The sequence below is a fragment of the Haliotis rubra genome, unplaced genomic scaffold (genome assembly GCF_003918875.1).
Source record: "Haliotis rubra isolate DU_JTF1 unplaced genomic scaffold, ASM391887v1 Scf129, whole genome shotgun sequence".
Classification (NCBI taxonomy): domain Eukaryota; kingdom Metazoa; phylum Mollusca; class Gastropoda; order Lepetellida; family Haliotidae; genus Haliotis; species Haliotis rubra.
The window spans coordinates 1,608,754-1,627,765 of NW_025765214.1; the positions used below are offsets into that span (position 1 = coordinate 1,608,754).

Here is a 19,012-nt window from a genome sequence, read left to right on the forward strand (position 1 = left end):
TATGGCTAGTACTCCATTAATAATGATGCAAAAGTAGTCAAAATACATCTACATGAGAATACGGGAATCTAAGAACTAACTTACATATCGGATAGGGCCATCCAAATCGCTATTCTGCCATCTCAAGTAGTACATTGCCATCTTTTCTTATAAATTGTGAAACTACCAAAACGTATCCGCTCACATTGGGGAAATCTGTAATGGAATAGGTTGGTTCACCGTGAACACAACATAACGAAAATATAGCGTAAGTATCCACAACAACTTTTCTCCAATTGATCTGAGTTACGTTGACCTAGTGTTAAGCATAACGGAGTTATGCCCCCTTATCTTTTATACGTGTATGACCTCTCTGTCGTCAGTTGACGTCATAGAAGAAAATCCATTTTTGACACTTATTGCGAGTCATTTTTAATGTTGAGCGTCTAACGTTATGCATTAGCACATAAACCCAATTCATATACACTTATGTCGTTCAGATATCAGGCTGTATTTTCTTCACTCACACTTTCTGTAAAGATGCCAAATTAAAAATATCGTAGCAGAAATCGGTGCACGAAATTCAATACATCTGAGTAGTAATTATCCGATTTGAACATTTGAAAACATACACCAAATAACGCTGTGAATCGTGATTTCGTAATGTGTCAAATATGGCGACATTTATGGTGAAGCCAATTTTGAAAGTCCATGTTATTTCTCCATCAGGATCCATCGGTAAAGTTGGGTTTTCTTTGGCTTTCCATGATGTACCGCGAAGTTGTTTCGCGCCTTTTACCGGTGGTTTAAAAACGTTCGAAAATCTAAAAATAGCACACTGCGCCTTGACGTAAATCCGTTAAGCCGGGCGTAGTAACGCCTAGGCTTAACCGACGTTGTGCATGACGTGTAAGAGGAGGGCGCTGCTAAGCCCGACGTAGTGTGTTACGCCTGACGTGAGCTACGCCCAACATGTGCATACGGCCACAGTGCCGCCATTACAAGGTACGCCTGGCTTACGCCTGCTGGGTAGGTGGCGTAAAGATAGAGCGCTACGACTGGCGTAACTTTAACTACGTCTAATATAATATGTGCATACCGGTTTAACGTTACGTCCGGGCGGACATTTTACTTACGCCCGGACTTGCATACGGCCACAGATGTCCGAATAGGTGAATTAAAATTCATTCCCGCAATTCTATCCGATTAGGCCATGAAACCGATCCGATCAGGTTTTGTGAGGGAACCTTCATCAATACAGAACTATCTGGGAAGCGTGTATAGCAAAAAGCGTGATATCTTGGAAACCAATGGCGGCATCTAATGGATTCGCGAGAGAGAAAGCTCCAAGAATCCTCATCACAGGTGAGCGTTTGGAATCACACTGTGCGGTTAGTTGTTAGTATCACGCTTTATGGATGGTTGTCAATAACGAAGATTAAATCTCTACGGATATCAACTTCTTGTTTATTGCATTGAGTGACTTTTCGGTGTATCTGCCTCTTACCATACATATTCATATCACTTTAGTGGGCGAGTAATTGATTGGGATCAGGCTATATTAATTTTGAGTCAGTGAGTTTATGTTGTTTTATGCCGCAGTCAGCGGTATTCCAGCTATGGCAACCTGTTGACCTGTGGAGTCAGGGCCAGACAGCCACTTCCGAACTGGGCGCGATATCATTCAGTCGTGGTTCAAGATCGTTTGATAACAACACAAATAAAACACATACCAATTATTCAATAAACATTGTATTTTCAATACATATCAAGGTTCCCCACTAACATTGTTCTGTTATCTATGTTTTACAGGAGGTCTGGGGCAGCTAGGAACTGGCCTGGCAAAGGTACTAAGGTAGGCTTATTAAATATTACAATGTTAAAAGCAAGTACCTTTCATTGTCCATGATGCTTTAAGTAAGAAATAAACCATCCATGGATTGAGACTAAGTGACGCAATGCCGACTGTTTGCTCCATCTACTATAATCAAATGGGTTAATCTGCTATATTGTTATAGTACACTGGAATAATTGGCCATCTTATCTATGTTTTGAGGCTGGATTAAAAAAATTAAAAAATGCTATCAAATGTCACTGATATGATTGAAATAAGGGGGTAATACGAAATGACAATTGTGCTGTTAAATGCATAAAATCTTGTACAAAGACATTTAGAAGTGATCAAAGGGAAAACTATGGGTTTTGCTATAAATGTCTTTATGTGCAGGTTTAGATGGAGCTTTTAATCCAGTACAAATGAGGAATTGATGTACAATAATTCTTATGTTTCAGAGAGAGGTACGGGCATGACAACGTTGTTCTCACAGACATCTACAAGGCTCCCAAAGATGTTCTCAAAAGCGGTAAGCACGTGCATAGTCGTCGTAGATCGTCTTTTAGTATATTACATCTACATACTTTTCTAATCAAAACCGTGGCTACCATTGTTTAGAAACGCCGTCCAATTAGCGAGGGAAACTCTCGTCAAAGTTAGATATAAGAGAGCTCGTCGTAATTGTAGCACCACTTCTGTATGGAAGTTTTGGTTTTCTTTGTTTCTTGTTTAACGCTGCACATCAATATTCCTGCTGCATGGCGATGGTCTGTAAATAATCGTGTCACTACCAGACAATCCAGACATCCACACATTACACACTCTTCTTAAACTATTGAAACATTGTTCAGACAACTACTATTGTTCTTGAGCTATTGAAACATTGTTCAGACAACTACTATTGTTCTTGAGCTATTGAAACATTGTTCAAGACAACTACTATTGTTCTTGAGCTATTGAAACATTGTTCAGACAACTACTATTGTTCTTGAGCTATTGAAACATTGTTCAGACAACTACTATTGTTCTTGAGCTATTGAAACATTGTTCAGACAACTACTATTGTTCTTGAGCTATTGAAACATTGTTCAGACAACTACTATTGTTCTTGAGCTATTGAAACATTGTTCAGACAACTACTTGAGCTTGAAACATTGTTCAGACAACTACTATTGTTCTTGAGCTATTGAAACATTGTTCAGACAACTACTATTGTTCTTGAGCTATTGAAACATTGTTCAGACAACTACTATTGTTCTTGAGCTATTGAAACATTGTTCAGACAACTACTATTGTTCTTGAGCTATTGAAACATTGTTCAGACAACTACTATTGTTCTTGAGCTATTATACTATTGTTCTTGAGCTATTGAAACATTGTTCAGACAACTACTATTAGTTCTTGAGCTATTGAAACATTGAGCTATTCAGACAACTACTATAGTTCTTGAGCTATTGAAACATTGTTCAGACAACTACTATTGTTCTTGAGCTATTGAAACATTGTTCAGACAACTACTATAGTTCTTGAGCTATTGAAACATTGTTCAGACAACTACTATAGTTCTTGAGCTATTGAAACATTGTTCAGACAACTACTATTGTTCTTGAGCTATTGAAACATTGTTCAGACAACTACTATTGTTCTTGAGCTATTGAAACATTGTTCAGACAACTACTATTGTTCTTGAGCTATTGAAACATTGTTCAGACAACTACTATTGTTCTTGAGCTATTGAAACATTGTTCAGACAACTACTATTGTTCTTGAGCTATTGAAACATTGTTCAGACAACTACTATTGTTCTAGAGCTATTGAAACCTTGTTCATACTATTGTTCTTGAGCTATTGAAACATTGTTCAGACAACTACTATTGTTCTTGAGCTATTGAAACATTGTTCAGACAACTACTATTGTTCTTGAGCTATTGAAACATTGTTCAGACAACTACTATTGTTCTTGAACTATTGTTTCTACAGGACCCTTCCACTACGTCGATGTCCGGAACTTCAAAGGTCTTCGCGACATTGTTGTCAAGTACGAGGTGGATTGGCTGATACACTTTGCGGCCCTGCTGAGCGCCATCGGGGAGCAGAATGTGCCCCTGGCTATGCAAGTCAACATTGAGGGCCTCCACAATGTCCTCGAGGTCTCCAAACAATACAGGCTCAAACTGTTCATTCCAAGCACAATTGGTAAGAGTCTGATAAAAATCATGCGTGGCCAACTGACTTCCCTATGCATGTGCATCCCGCTGTCATACAAAGTGAATCTGTAATGCATGGGGACGGTGGGGTAGCCTAGTGGTTAAAGCGTTGGCTCGTCACGCCGTAGACACGGTTTTATTCCCCACATGGGTACAATGTGTAAACCATTTCTGGTGTCCCCCGCCGTGATATTGCTGGAGTATTGCTAAAAGCGGCGTAAAACCATACTCACTCGCTCACTCACTGTAATGCATGAAAGGTTTGTAGTTGTTTAAAGGTCTCAAATGACGTGTAAGCATCACCACACTAATTGTTAGAACAAACAGCTGGGTATAAATGACATATCAAATAACGCCACGTATTGGACCAATACGTCAACTAAGGAAGAAATCGGTCAAAACCATGCCTCAGTTCTAACTTTTGGTGTCCATATTTCATGTTACTTTTGAGGTACAGCCGAGCTAGTTCTTTATACGAAGACATCATGAGCCTCGTAAGACTCTTTATCAAAAGATGTTTCATCAAAGTAATAACATTCAGGGCTCGGTAAAAATATGAATATTTAATTTTATGATAGAAACGTGAAGGACATGTCAAACTTTCATCCTCCTTGAACCTTTTTGAATGTTACAATTTGGTTACTTGCCGACCCTGCAGTTCCGGTATGTGACTGTTTCGGGCTGTATGTATGACTTTCAATTCTGCAAGAGACTCTAGGGCTATGTTTGTTCTTAAAGGTGCATTTGGCCCCGACTCCCCACGGAACCCGACCCCTGATCTCACCATCCAGCGTCCCCGGACTATTTACGGAGTATCCAAGGTGCATGCGGAGCTCATGGGCGAGGTAAGCATGAGGTTCTCCATCGAAACCCTACAATGACATTACCTCAGCAGAGGTTTACCTTGACATGGAACCTTGCTGAGAAACAATATTCAGCCGCAAGTTGTCAACTGAACTTCAAGAGGGAAGAAATATTTCATAATGTTTGCATATCAATGATTAGAGTCTGTCAGTATTTCTACTTACATCCTATCCATCTTATCATTGTGAATAAACACTTATTACTTAGATCCATCCTGGAAATGTTAAACTGTAATTCTTCAAATGAATGAAATTTTTTTCGTGTTTGTGAAATTCTCGAAACAGTGAGTGAGTGAGTATGGTTTTACGCCGCTTTTAGCAATATTCAAGCAATATCCCGGCGGGGCACCAGAAATGGGCTTCACACACTGTACCCATTTGTGGAATCGAATCTTCGCTTTGTCCACTAGGCTACCACACCGCCTCCTCGAAACAGTACAACGGACTCTGATTTCATCAGATATTCCTTTTAGTTATGAAATGGGTTTGGATGTTTCTATTTGATAACTCAATAAAATGAAGTTCATTGCAAGGACAATGAAAATCTTAAATCTTCCTACGTTTAGGAAAATATAAATTAATGTTCTAATGTCATTAACCCGTCAACATCGTCGATGTTATAGGCTAGGAACGTGAGGCGATGGCAACGTCGCAATTGGGTACCATATCTGTGCTGTTTTAGCAACACCACACGAAGTATTTGAAATTATCTAATGAGCTTGTTGACTGTAGCCTTATTTATTGTGGTTAAAGCGTTGGCTCGTCACGCCGAAGACCCGGGGGCGGTGGGGTAGCCTAGTGATTCCCCACATGGGTACAATGTGTGAAGCCCATTTCTGGTGTCCCCAGCCGTGATATTGCGGGAATATTGGCATACTCACTCACTCACTCACTCACTCTTAATTATCTCCACTGTTTCTGTGTTGTATTACAACCAGGGATTTCGCGTGGACTATTGATAGAACTACACCGTGATCGTTGAAGGTTGCCATTGCATCATTACAGTTGCTGCCACAGTCCATGAATCATGTATCTCTGAAAATGAACCTTTTAACATTAATTCCAAGACGTGTGCCCCTTGGCATCCTTGTTAATTTGGAACATCTGTTTCTGTGTAGTATTACAACCAGAGGTTTGGCCTGGACTTCCGCAGTCTCCGATTCCCAGGAGTTATCTCGGCTGACACCAAGCCAGGCGGTGGCACCACGGGTATGTCTGTGACTGTCTTCATGTCTGGTATTTATCAATATAAAACTCTTGAATTGTTTGATGGATATGTAAATCATATTCTCTCCAGGTAGGGGATTATTAGTAATGTTGAAAGCCGTCTTGAGAAGTATCAAACTGACCCTTGAATCTTCGGTCGACTCTCATGATCCTGGAGTGAGTCTAGTTTTACGCCGCTTTTAGCAATATTCCAGCAATATCACGGCAGGAGACACCAGAAATAGTCATCACACGCTGTACCCATGTGGAGAATCGAACCTAGGTGTTGGGCGTGACGGGCCAACACTTGAACCGCTAGGTTACCCCACCGTCCCCATGAACCTGGAACTGCAGTCTACCACTGAGTATTGATGATAAACGTGTGACAACTTGTTAGTAAAGGTGGAGATAACTGAACAATGTTTGCTTTGTATTTTTTCGTAAAATGTAGTGTAAAGTTTATAATAGTTATACCGTTTATGGCAGATTATGCAGTGGAGATATTCCACGATGCCCTGAAGACCGGACACCACCGCTGTTTCCTGGGACCAGACACCCGGCTCCCAATGATGTACATCGATGACACCCTCCGGTCAACGGTCAACTTCATGGAGGTGACCAGCGAGAAGCTGTCCATGCGGACTTACAATGTGACGGCCATGAGCTTCACGCCAAGGGAGATTGCAGAAGAAGTGAGAAAATACGTCCCTGAGTTGGAAGTCACCTACTCCCCAGATGAGAGGCAGGCTATTGGTTAGTATGACCTTGAATGGCTTCTACAGTTAGTGAGTTAAGCATTCAGTTGGTTGGTAGTGCCTTCCATGCCTTCTACACTGACAATGATGAAAGAGAGGGTGGGGAGGCAGTGTATTGGTTAGTATTGCCTTACATGTCTTCTCCTAGAGTTAGTGAGTTGGGCAGTCTTCGAAAGGGATGCACGTGTACAATTCCGATTATGGATGCAATTCTATCTGTGTCCAATGGCCATACATCGATAATTATATATAATTTTGAAAGCTGAAAAGGCGAGAATTTATGGATGTTAACTTCTTTATTTTGACACAACGTTTCGGAGTATCATTCACCCGATGAAGGCGTAAGAAAATATAGAAGTTCAATCCATAAATTCTCGACTTTAATGTGTATCACTTCTAAATGCCGTTAAAAAATTGACAGCTGAAGCTAATACCATGGAAGACTGTTGATACATTTGATGTAAAATTATAACCATATTCAAATAACACGTACCTGCCTGTCATTCTTCAGAAACAGGCTAATGTTGGACGTGCTGAGGTTGACACCATTGAGAATACATTAGTGTGTGTGTTTTAGCTGATTCCTGGCCCCAAGTTTTGGATGACACCAACGCTCGCCAGGACTGGGGATGGAGCCATCAATATGACCTGGAGTCAATGTGCCGTGTGATGTTCGAGAAGCTCATCCCACAATACAACCCAGTGGATGATGCTAAATACGCAGAAACAGAGACAGAGACAGTGAAAAGAGAGGCCCTTTAAGTTGTTTGTTGGAGTTGTCTCCCCTGCAGAGTGGAGTTACCTCCCTTTGTCATGTGGGGTTGTAATAAGCTGGTTCAGCTCCCTTTGCGTCAACGCTAACGTTCGACAAAGCTATATTGCGATATGCGAGACGGGTCCAGCTTAGGGTTGAAGTGCTTTGAAGAATGTACTTGTGACAAACGTGTGGCAGTTTGTGTCTTTTCCTGTTGAATCTTATAAATGCAATTTTGCAACACACAGCGTAACGACATTAGAAGACATTTTCACGAAATTAACAAAGTGTGATCTCAGCACCTAATGGGTATTCCATGGTCACTTCCATAAACACCTTGCATTGGATGTAATACTTTTACAACTGAGATGCGATAGAAATTACCGTGTAATATCAAACAAATGATGTTATATTTGCTGCAATTATTTGACTTGACACATGCATCTCTCATGCTGAATATATATCTATTTATATATCTATATACCTTTCATACATTCTGCTATGTGTAATGTGTAATTCCGGTGGTAAACTGTGTTTGTGTTCATATCGTGTTTACCTATTGTCTTGTCTATCTAATGTACGAGTTGGTATGTATGTCTGAGTGTTTGATTTTGTCTGATACATTTTCTCCTGTTAAATTATTGTTTGGTGGAAAAATATTCTGACAGGGCAGTTTGTCGAAATGAAAGCAAATGCCTTACAATACAATCATTCGTCTTCTGTAAAACTGGAAGAATTAGATTATTTCAATCATTCAGAGACACGTGTATGTCGTCAAGTCTTAACTCGTATAGGATGATCCTCAATTTTAGGCTGGCTATGCCACGTCTATGTATTCTCGGGAGGCAAGTTAAAATACATGCATGGTTCCACTTCTATTACACTTTCGAATGTTCTGTATTGGCAGAGTATTATCCCACCGTTGTCTTGGATGTAGGTAGGACGGTTCACGGACCCAGTTCACTCTATGGTAACTTCCTTAGATGAAGTCATTTTATTTATATATTTCATGTAATACAACGGGTTGGTTGGGTAGCCTTGTGGTTAATTTAAAGCCTTCGCTCGTCACGCCAAAGGTTCGATTCCCCACACTGGGCACAGTGCATGAAGCCCATTTCTGCGTTCCTCGTCGTGGTATTGCTGGATATTGCTAAAAGCGACGTAAATGTATTTACTCACTCACTACAAGCAAAACGCTGAAGGAGTAAGAAGCGGGAGTAAAATGATTAAAGTAAAGTCCTGTAAAAATTCCTCGCTCTATTCTGAGTTGATTAATGGGAAGATTCTGCTCGCCATGTAGCAGCATCGTAGTTCAGAGATGACCAGGGTGTCGTTGTACAAAGCGATCTTAGCGCTAAGGTGACCGTAACTCCCACACATTAGCACAGACTTAAGGTAGTCTCAGGGGCACACAATGGTTAGCACAGCCGACTTAAGGTATGTGTGAAGCTCATTTCTGCGCCGGTTGTGGAATATTGCTACAAAACCAAACTCACTCACTAACTATAGGCACAATGGCACCCAGACCTTAAGCCTGCAACGTTGTAACAGTAACGAATGAGGGTGACTATTGAGGGGGAAACAACTATTACGACTGCGATAGTCTATTGCAACATAACTATTGCAACCAGCAATAGTTTTTTCCTTGAATTGTTTCATTTGAAGTAATTTCCCAAATGAATGTATAGTTTATATGAAATAAAAACAAGCTGAAGTAGTTCCACTCTCTTTTAATAACTGACAAGAGACTTGAAACCGAGATCAAGTAAACAGTTAAAACATAAACTCAATGAAGTTGCAAGACTGCACCCAAACATCCTGTATTTTACGCTGCGCATTTATCAACGGAAGTCAATTACTAAACTATCGATAGTAACACATACTATCGATGCATCGATAGGTTTCTTTTCTACCATCGATTAATTGTTATCGGATACTCAACAATTGCAAGTCATCGATAGTTCGATGCATCGTTACAGCCCTAGTAAAGAAGGTGATGAAACGTGTTAGCTATTAAGTAAACCTGTGCCTAGACTAAGGCTTAGTCTCTGAATATATATAATTTTGATAGTAACAAACAAGCCCATTTATATTGAAAAGGAGCCCTAGGGAGACCAGAGATTCAGAACCTGAGGAAATCTAGACTTGCTTTATTTAGGGCTTTAGCAGCGCAGAGAGGGCTTGGCAGTAGGGAAATTAATGTGGTTCAGGGACTGTGAGACAGACTAACCTGTGCCCTGCTCACTGACCTATCAACAAGTTGTTCATCCCTAACGTTATATGTTTCAGTTTTGACGTATCAACAGCTTTACCACTGACGTGTACATTTTCAGGATAGCTTGTGAAGGGGAGTAATTGGCGTCAACAGCTCAAACGGATTATCGGAATAGGATTACGCGTATAATAAAACCCTGCATTCTTTTGCGATACCGATTAGGTCAAAATTCAGGTCAAGGTCTTGATATTCAGGTTAGAAAGGCCTCGGTTCGGGGCTTTCTGTTCTGCCTGCGGCTATGAAAACAGCTTGTTCACACAGGTTAACCCGGATCTTCATGGGTAGAATACACAATGGCTTTCTATAAGTTTCCACATGGAGCAAATGTTATATTTATGCTAACACTTTCTCAGGAATGTAACACATTCAAGTTCTGAAATAGTTATCAGAAGTGAGTGAGTTGAGTTTTACGCCGCGCTCAGCAATATATCAGCTATATGGCGGCGGTCTGTAAATATCTCCCTTTGTCATATGGGGATCAACAGCGTGAACATCGATCTACGCAATTGGGATATGATGACGTGTCAACCAAGTCAGCGAGCCTGATCCCGTTAGTCGCCTCTTACGACAAGCATGGGTTGCTGAAGACAAATGTTGCAACACAGATCTTCACGGGAAGTTATCAGAAGGGTACAAAAAATACGTGATCTCGTAAAACCCACTCACTCTGTGTCGTAGTATCCGTGACTGAGAGGGTTAGCTGACTGTGCTGTCGATTAGGTGCCTCACCCAGAGAGTGTTTTTCGAATCCCGGATGAACCAAACCGTTCTAGAATTTGTATATATACTCTTTTCTGAAGAATCCTAAATATAGCATAAGAAAGAACGTATGTTATAGTCAATGCCCATTTATCGATTTGCTTTTTATTTTCTGTACAGAACTATTTTCAAATATAGAATGTGGTAGTGTAAACATTTTTCAGCCCTCAATAGAAATATTATTTTCTAAAAGTAAAGGAAAATTAACAGTTCTAAATACGTACACTTGTTCCTGTGAAGCACGCTTTGCCTCGATGATCTTGCCAAAATAATTTATAAAATGAGTGTAAATGTGTGATTCTTCGAACATCATGAAAATAAACTGTATTTATGAGTAAAGTCTGTGACCCAAGATGTTTTTTCTCTCTATTAGAACCGTCTTATTATGCAATCCTAGAAAAGCTTTTCCCGAAAGTGTCAATAATGTACCCACAATATGGCCTTACATGCTGCCTAATTTGGTGTTGTTCTATGCTATAACGAGTAGTTCTATAAGAAGAAAACAAATAAATGTTTAAAACAAATGGTCCTGAATCAGACGAACACTTCTGTGTTTGTGGAATATAATATACAACCAACGTTCCACACGTGAAGGATAACAATATATCATGGATGAACAACTTTATTACAGTGAGAGCCATGTTTCGGTACGGGCTCAAATGCCGTTATCAAGCATACAGACAGTTTATTTACGTCTCGCCTCCAAATTAAAATGTACATATAAAATGCTATAAAATAACATAATATAAAATGAGCCACTCCTGTTGGAGTTATGAGAGACAAAATATGCATAAAAGTAGTATAAACCATATTTTAAAACATGTACATTACAGTGAATAAAATTCTATACAACATATATGCAAATTAAAAATAAACATTAAGGTTTACATGTAATATTCCTACGCAGCTGTAAGAGTGCCTTGTAACAACACTGGGACTGGCCAGGATAAAACACCTTCACAATATCACATTCATATTTAAAACCACACTACACTTCATTGCATTTATCTAACAAAACCTGTCTAACATCACTATACAGTATAGTCTGGCATAGAACTTTTGCAGTAAAATATGTTCATTTCAGAGACTACTTGTTAGTCTACACTGGGCAGTGCAATAAGACATGGGCTTCACCTTCCACACATGTATCACAATAAAAGAACATTCTCTCGTTGATAGGTAGGTTTGTGTATCGCCCGGTCTCAACTCGTACAGGAGCTAGTCCGCATCGAAATACTGCTTGAGAACGTCGGTTTGACTTAGACATAGGAATCTGATTAAAATATGCAACCTCGTAATCGCTCTTCAGCTGATTGTATAGGCGTGGTTTGTTGCCTCCGTTACCGGTTCGACTGTTTACTTGATCTATTGAAATTCTCCATTCCTCCTTTAAGCGCGGGGCGGTGGGGTAGCCTAGTGGTTAAAGCGTTTGCTCGTCACCCCAAAGACCCGGGTTCTATTCCCCACTTGGGTACAAAGTGTGAAGCCCATTTCTGGTGTCCCCCGCCCTGATATTGCTGGAATGTTGCTAAAAGCGGCGTAAAACCCACTTACTCACTCCTTTACACGCTGAAATACAGTTTCTCTCACTTTTACTCCAATGTTACGATAGTGATATTTATTATCAGGGGAGACAAAATCAGATAGACCCAGTTGTTTATACTAGTCGAGTGTACTCTGAGAAAATCCCAGCTCCTCTTGTTGTTTACTGCGTGTCTGTTGGCCCACATAAATCCATTTCTTGCTAATCGATGTTGTAGGAGGGAGCTGCAACGTTTGTAGAACTTTGATATAGTTTCCCATGTCTTACTGTTGGAGGGATCCACCCCATGTCTCCAGATACAGCATCATTCGGTGTATATTTTCTCAATCCAAGGAAAAATCGCATAGCCTTGTTCTGGACTGCGTTGATACAACTGAAATTACATGTTTCACAGATGGCTGATCCATACTGCATTGTGATCATGCAAGGTTGAACAGAATAAGCATAGAGATGGATATATATATGGATATGTGTGTGTGTGTGTGTGTGTGTGTGTGTGTGTGTACAGTACAATGGAGATTAGGAAGAAGAAGAAGATTGTTTTATTAGCATGTCACATATTGCATAGTACACGGTAACATACATAATACAAAACATGATATGCAATATCCGGCCATAAGGCCTACGAGACACGAGTGTCTTCCATAAAAGCATTAAAATATAAATAGTGATTTTAAAACATACATATCACAAAATGCTAGGATCATATCCCAAAAGATCAGGACTGCAGTACAGCAACGGGAAGCCAGTTAACAATAACTATACTCTCATATTCATATTCACATTCATTGTTCATTGTTCATTCATATACATGTATTGTTATCCTTCCTTACTGCTCTAACTTCTATAAATGCCTCTCAAAATACGTTACGTTCCACACGCTGGTAACGTTGATTATGTAGATATGCCTTTACGGAAGGGATCGGTATGTGTGACGGATGAATGGTAATTTACTAATTATCGCCTCTTGAAAAAGCTTATTAAGACAAAGGTTGTAATGAATAGGTCGCTCTGACAAAATGTTACATGAAAGGGCACTCATATAAGGTTCGTTTCCGCCTTGATTAAGTTACAAGCGGGGCGGTGGGGTAGCCTAGTTGTAAAAACGTTCCTTCGCCGAAGACCCGGGTTCGATTCCCCCACGTACATGGGTACAGTGTGTGATGCCCATTCCTGGTGTCCCCCGTCGTGATATTGCTAGAATATTGCTCAAATCGGAGTAAAACTATTCTCACTCACTGGGTTACAACTGAAAACCAGTCACGAGCCCCTATCAACAAAGTGGCCGAGAGATTAGTGCTTGGTTTTCATATATAAGATAAGTTGATTAATCGGAGCTGCCATCGTCTTAGTCTGCCATACAGACATTGAAGCAAATATATCCAAGAAAGCCCACGCAAGTCTAGATTTCCACAGCTTCAGGAAATGAAGAAAGTCTCTGGGCTCCTTTTTATTGTATTTATGATTTTAATGTAAAAACTTTTATTTTCTGCAAAATATGTTCATTTCAGAGACTAGTTGTTAGTCTACCATCGTCTTAGCGCTAAGTTTTCTTTATGGGGCCCGCCATGATTATAGTGCACCTTCATAAAAATGAATGTCAAACCATACGTTCGTATTTACGGATAAGCCTCGTCTGATTTCCTCGGCGAGATTACGCAACAATGTTATCATATCTGCAAATCCGCTTCCTAGAGCGATCTGACACGAGACCGCGTTGCATTGCTTGATGTTGTTGTGATCGATTTATCACAAGCATAGTAGATCTATTCATATACTAGTAGACAATGTATGTCCGTTCGATCGATCCATCCATCCAGAGAGATATACAATTAATTGAACACGAAGTAGTTAACCATAAAGTCATATATGCTTCATTACTGACTCACCAACTTCGAGAATGTCGATAAAACAATTAACAATAAGTGAGAGATTCAAATCGCAACTAAATTTGGATAGAACAGGAAAGCTCTGGACATGTCATATGCGTTACAAGTGTTATTGTTGATCTGAGTGGAGAGATTTGCCTCCCCACTTGGTCACATATGACCAGTGACTTATAGAGTAACGTGATATCCATGTTATTAACTACACCAAGCTGGAGAACGATGTTCCAGTTTAGAACGTTTCAAGGTGTTGATCATGTTGTACATGAGCAGAGGTTTCGTCATACACTCAATGGCCCCGGCATGCGCATGAAGGGCAAGGCCGTCTATTTCGAGGACCAATGAAATGACGGATAGCTACCACACCTTCAGTTGCCTCCATCTGATTGGCTACTTTGGCACGACAATGCTCGCGGTAAGTCACGGTTGTCAACATTAACTTGCGCACTACATTGAGTTCGTGGAAGTCGATAGAAGGAAAACCAATCCTGTCTACATTTTCTGTAAGTATTTGAAAGCAAGAATTGTCGTCATGACTTGATATTCAAACCTGGTTCACTGAGAGGTGTGTGTAAGGAGAAGCGAGGTTTTTGTCCAGTGTACAGACATGTATCGTATGATACATTCTTGGCCCAGATCACACGGACGCTGACAATCCTTCCGCATCATATGCAACAATTGAAGCGCATCGATTCGGGATTAATGGTTCATGAAACAACTATCTTTTCGATTGCACTTAGGCCGATTGTGGGGACTGTGGAAAATGAAAAAAAATAGATAAACAAGGGAACTTGAAAACATATTAACACCACTTCTGGAAATAGATCAGAATTTGCCTCCCGGTCTATAGATACATTCAAAGTGTGAGTATGTATTTCATTGCGCAATACAGCCTGTCCGAAAATTGTTACATTTTTATGATCAGTATTGACAATTGTTCAAGTGAATCGTCTTATGTCACTCAATTTGTAATTATTGTAATGTGATCTTTGAAAAGAATGCGCAATACTTTTGATTTTGCGTCATGTGTATCATAATTTCGAGACCCGGATTCAGTGATGGCCACTTGTAAACACATCCTATACGTCAAGGCTGTATCTTATCTTGTTTACTTCAGTAATAGACTCCGCCAAGTAAGTCATCATTCATGTTTCGGCTTCTCAGACAGTTTGGCCCATTCCAACATATGATCTGGATTGTCAATGAAATAGAACCCGTGTGCATCACGTACACGTGATACAGTTCTAAATAACCACTACTACTACTACTACTACTACTACTACTACTACTACTACTACTACTAAGTACTGTTGCTGCTGCAATAATAGTGATAATACTTTTGTGATTATTCATTAATTGTTATATTATATCATTTTGGTTTCAAACCAATCAAATCATTTATATTAAATCTTTTCAGTGATCAGTAACTTAAAACTTAGCATCATAAATCTTCAAGTATTTACAAAAAGTGATTATTTGTCAACCATATCTGTTTCAAGTTAATTCAACAGAGACCATATGTCTCTGGTTTCAGACAACAGTGTAAAAACATTTTTGATAGTAACTTCATTTTGTATTCAAATACATGCATGGCCCACATATTACCCTCTTGAACACTATGTCTACCTTGGGGCCTTCTCTGTTGGAGTAATAATAAAAACACTCATTGTGTGTGGATCTAGCTTCCTGCCCTGGGGGGTTGTTATTGGCAACATGGCACATTTATGCATTGTGGTCACATTGCATTGATAGCATTTTCTTCAATAGATTGGCTCAATGTGACATTAATGGTGTTGTGACCCAGTTCAGCAATTTCTAAAAAACCCTGAGTCATTATCCTTTACCTCAAAGAACTTCATAGAAGTATTTTACAGCCCTAGCTGTACTTGATATTCAGGCTTTTAAGTAGAGTCACTCTTTGTATTCTTATGAATTGACTTCATTATATTGGATTGTATATGAGATACATATATATCTGTAAACAGGTAAAGAGAAGAATTACAAATTTTATATCTGACCTTAAATTAGAATAGCAAACAACTGTTTGGGGGAAAATTGTTTTGACTGATATTCTTTGGTTTTCATTTGATCAGTTTTCCCTTGTTGTGATTTAGGACCAGAATCTAAAGTCTCCTAGTATAACATAGGGTGAAACTGCTGTTGGAAGTGTCCCGACAGTGCAGTGAATTAACTGGTTTGCTGCATTGAGTGTCCAAAAACTAGGTCACTCTTTTGCCCTTAGGATGAAAATGTATTCATGGTTGACCTCATTTGAGATCACCTGATGCACAGAGTATTTCATTCATCAGTAACTGGAGCAAGGATTTTTGTGGGGCATTTCATCATCATCATCATCATCATCATCATCATCATCACTCTTACCATTCCCCTCTGTCAATATTTTCTGTATGTTTGGGTGTATTAGTTTGGTTACAAGACATGAATTCCTGTTTTGCTCAGGGACCAGTTCCAAAGTAATGCAAAGAATAGTTTTAGTACTAATATCATAAGCCTTTGTGAAAGTGTGATAAATTACAACTGTTATAGTGCAAAAGTTACTTTGATAAAATGTCTGGTCATGAAGATCTGACAACCCTTCTGAATTAGTTGTATCAGGTGGTTGGAAAGATGAAAAAAGAACATTTAAACTTCCAATATAAGAAAATCATGATAATGTTAGCAAATGAAAAATAAACACTTTGTTTAAGCTAGTAAGTACATTAGCTTGTTTAGTAACAAATAATTTGTTAGCTCATGCATTATGGTGCCAATGAATGGAATGGACACAGAGAATATTATTATTGTATCACAAGGGATGCAGAGTAATATTCATTGCACTAATTTCTTGGCAAGAAATGTTAGTTCCTGGAAACATAGTAATTAGTAAATCTAACACTACACCACACCACAACACAACACACCTCACCACACACTGATATCGTTGCTTTACAAGAAACTCATATTTCCTGTAAGGACTCTTGAAATTTATGAATGGGAATTCTCCCAATCTTAGGTTTTGTAGGTCAAGGTGTGAAGGTTCACACCTATATGGCATGTAAAACCAATTATTTTGTTGTTTTTATGTGATGCAATCTATTTATGTCTGTCTGCTTCTAGTTTTGTCTATCAGCTTATGATATCTTTTTAAGATTAGAACAAATAAATAAGTCAGCTACATTTGCTTCAAAGTATATGTTCATTGCGTTTGAATTGAAACATATATCATTTTGATTTTAAGATTGATTTTAAAGGTCACATGCAACGTAAAACACAACTTTGCAGATTCTGATACCTTTCGGTATGGACTTACCGAAACAAATCACCAAAAATGCAAATTCAACTTATAAAGTTGAAAAATAACACGATGAAAAAACCCGCGCGAAATCAGAGTTCAAACGATTCACTAATTTTCCCCAGCTTGGGGAAAAGTGGTTTCAACAGTTGGCTGCGCTTTACTCATAGCACATGCGCAGTGAAATAGGTTCACAAGCTTGTAAGGGGGTTGTCCGGTGAATACTCGGTGAAGGCTTTGGTGTGAGCTATTTTTCTAATGTTTTGTTGATATTTCACAGGCGCAAGCTTTTTATATGTTATGACAGTAGATTACCGATTTAACTGTTTATATAATTTCATTTGTCTATTTCACCACACGTTCTTCTTACCGAGTCACTTTCTCAGTTCGATACTTAAAATCAATGTCATTATTTAGCGTCGACAGAATTTCTAACTGTGATATAGATATGTCGTTGTCACAGACAAAACTCAATGTCTGTTTTATTGGCACCTATGTGTCTGTCTGCCTGTCTGCTAATGACAATATTCAATACACAACTTCAATCACTGACCACATGCAATTTGAACTTAACACCTATCAGGCTATACACCATAAACAAAACGCATTGATTTATGGCCCGAGTTCGGTCTCTGTCACATTATGTAATTACACAGACAGGCAGGTGTGATACTTGTACACATGACATGTTATGATGTCTGTTGATTGCAAAATGAACACCATGTTCGGTCTGTCACATTATGTAATTACTTGTACACATGACATGTTATGATGTCTGTTGATTGCAAAATGTTATACACAAAAAATGAGCATGTATTTACAAAACCCAACATCTAAATATATACACACACAATGAGCCGTGAGGGCATTTGCGAATGAACCAGCCGTTACACTTGAGTGCACACCCACTCGCTCTGACTGGGTTCGGTATCCCGGCTGCTTCGTTTCTAGGGAAGTAAACCCAAGTACAAAATATTGCACTTTTGATTTGCGATTGTACGCTTATAATTTCGTTTTTATGTTTTTTCATAATCAGCAATGCATATTATATGTCATGAATAAGTGATAATTGTGTTTTAATTATGTTTGATTTTTTGGTTGCATGTGACCTTTAACAGGAATATTAACATCATCCTAACTAGTGATGGCAAGACAAATTTTAAAAACCAATTGCATTCAATCATTATGTTTTTCAGTTTCAAAACTGAATATTCCATTTCAGACATTTTGAGAAATTGGCAAAGCAAGAAGTGGAATCATGTCAGGACTATTAAGTAAAAGTATTGCAAGAAGTCTATTGTCGGGGAAACCGGGGATGGTTTATACTGCTCTGATGCCCCAGTCATCTCTCCATGGCATTGCAGGGGATGAGAACTCACCCCCCAGGGTCCTCATCACAGGTGAGTGGATCACACTGGAGGGTTGTGGGTGAGCAGATCACACTGCTGTAGGGGTGGGGGTAGTGGTTATGCTGAAGGATAGTGGTGAGTGGGTCACTGTGAAGGGGTATAGGAGGGTGTAGTGGGCACATAGTAGGGGTGTAATTGAGTGGGTCACACTGTAGGGGTGGTGTTGAGTGGATCTGTATTGGGGTATTGGTTAGTGGGTCATGCAGGAGGGATGGTGGTTAGTGGGTCACACTGGAGGGGTGGTGATTAG

General features: G+C 39.4%; 2 protein-coding genes across 2 annotated transcripts in view; both read left to right on the forward strand.

Moving 5' to 3' along the window:
* The first annotated feature begins 1,289 nt into the window (after window positions 1-1,289).
* On the forward strand, window positions 1,290-7,639 carry LOC124266958 (L-threonine 3-dehydrogenase, mitochondrial-like). The gene is made up of 8 exons (XM_046701811.1): window positions 1,290-1,344; window positions 1,792-1,834; window positions 2,272-2,342; window positions 3,794-4,009; window positions 4,759-4,865; window positions 6,002-6,092; window positions 6,576-6,842; window positions 7,422-7,639. Exons 1-8 carry the CDS (start codon window positions 1,290-1,292, stop codon window positions 7,604-7,606), a joined length of 1,035 nt encoding a protein of 344 aa, XP_046557767.1. The 3' UTR covers window positions 7,607-7,639.
* A 6,829-nt stretch (window positions 7,640-14,468) lies between these two features.
* Window positions 14,469-19,012, forward strand: part of LOC124266930 (L-threonine 3-dehydrogenase, mitochondrial-like) — a 31,847-nt gene continuing 27,303 nt past the window's right edge. The window contains 2 exon segments of the mRNA XM_046701779.1: window positions 14,469-14,564; window positions 18,576-18,753. Coding sequence (XP_046557735.1) covers window positions 18,612-18,753 — 142 coding nt within the window. The 5' untranslated portion in view covers window positions 14,469-14,564; window positions 18,576-18,611.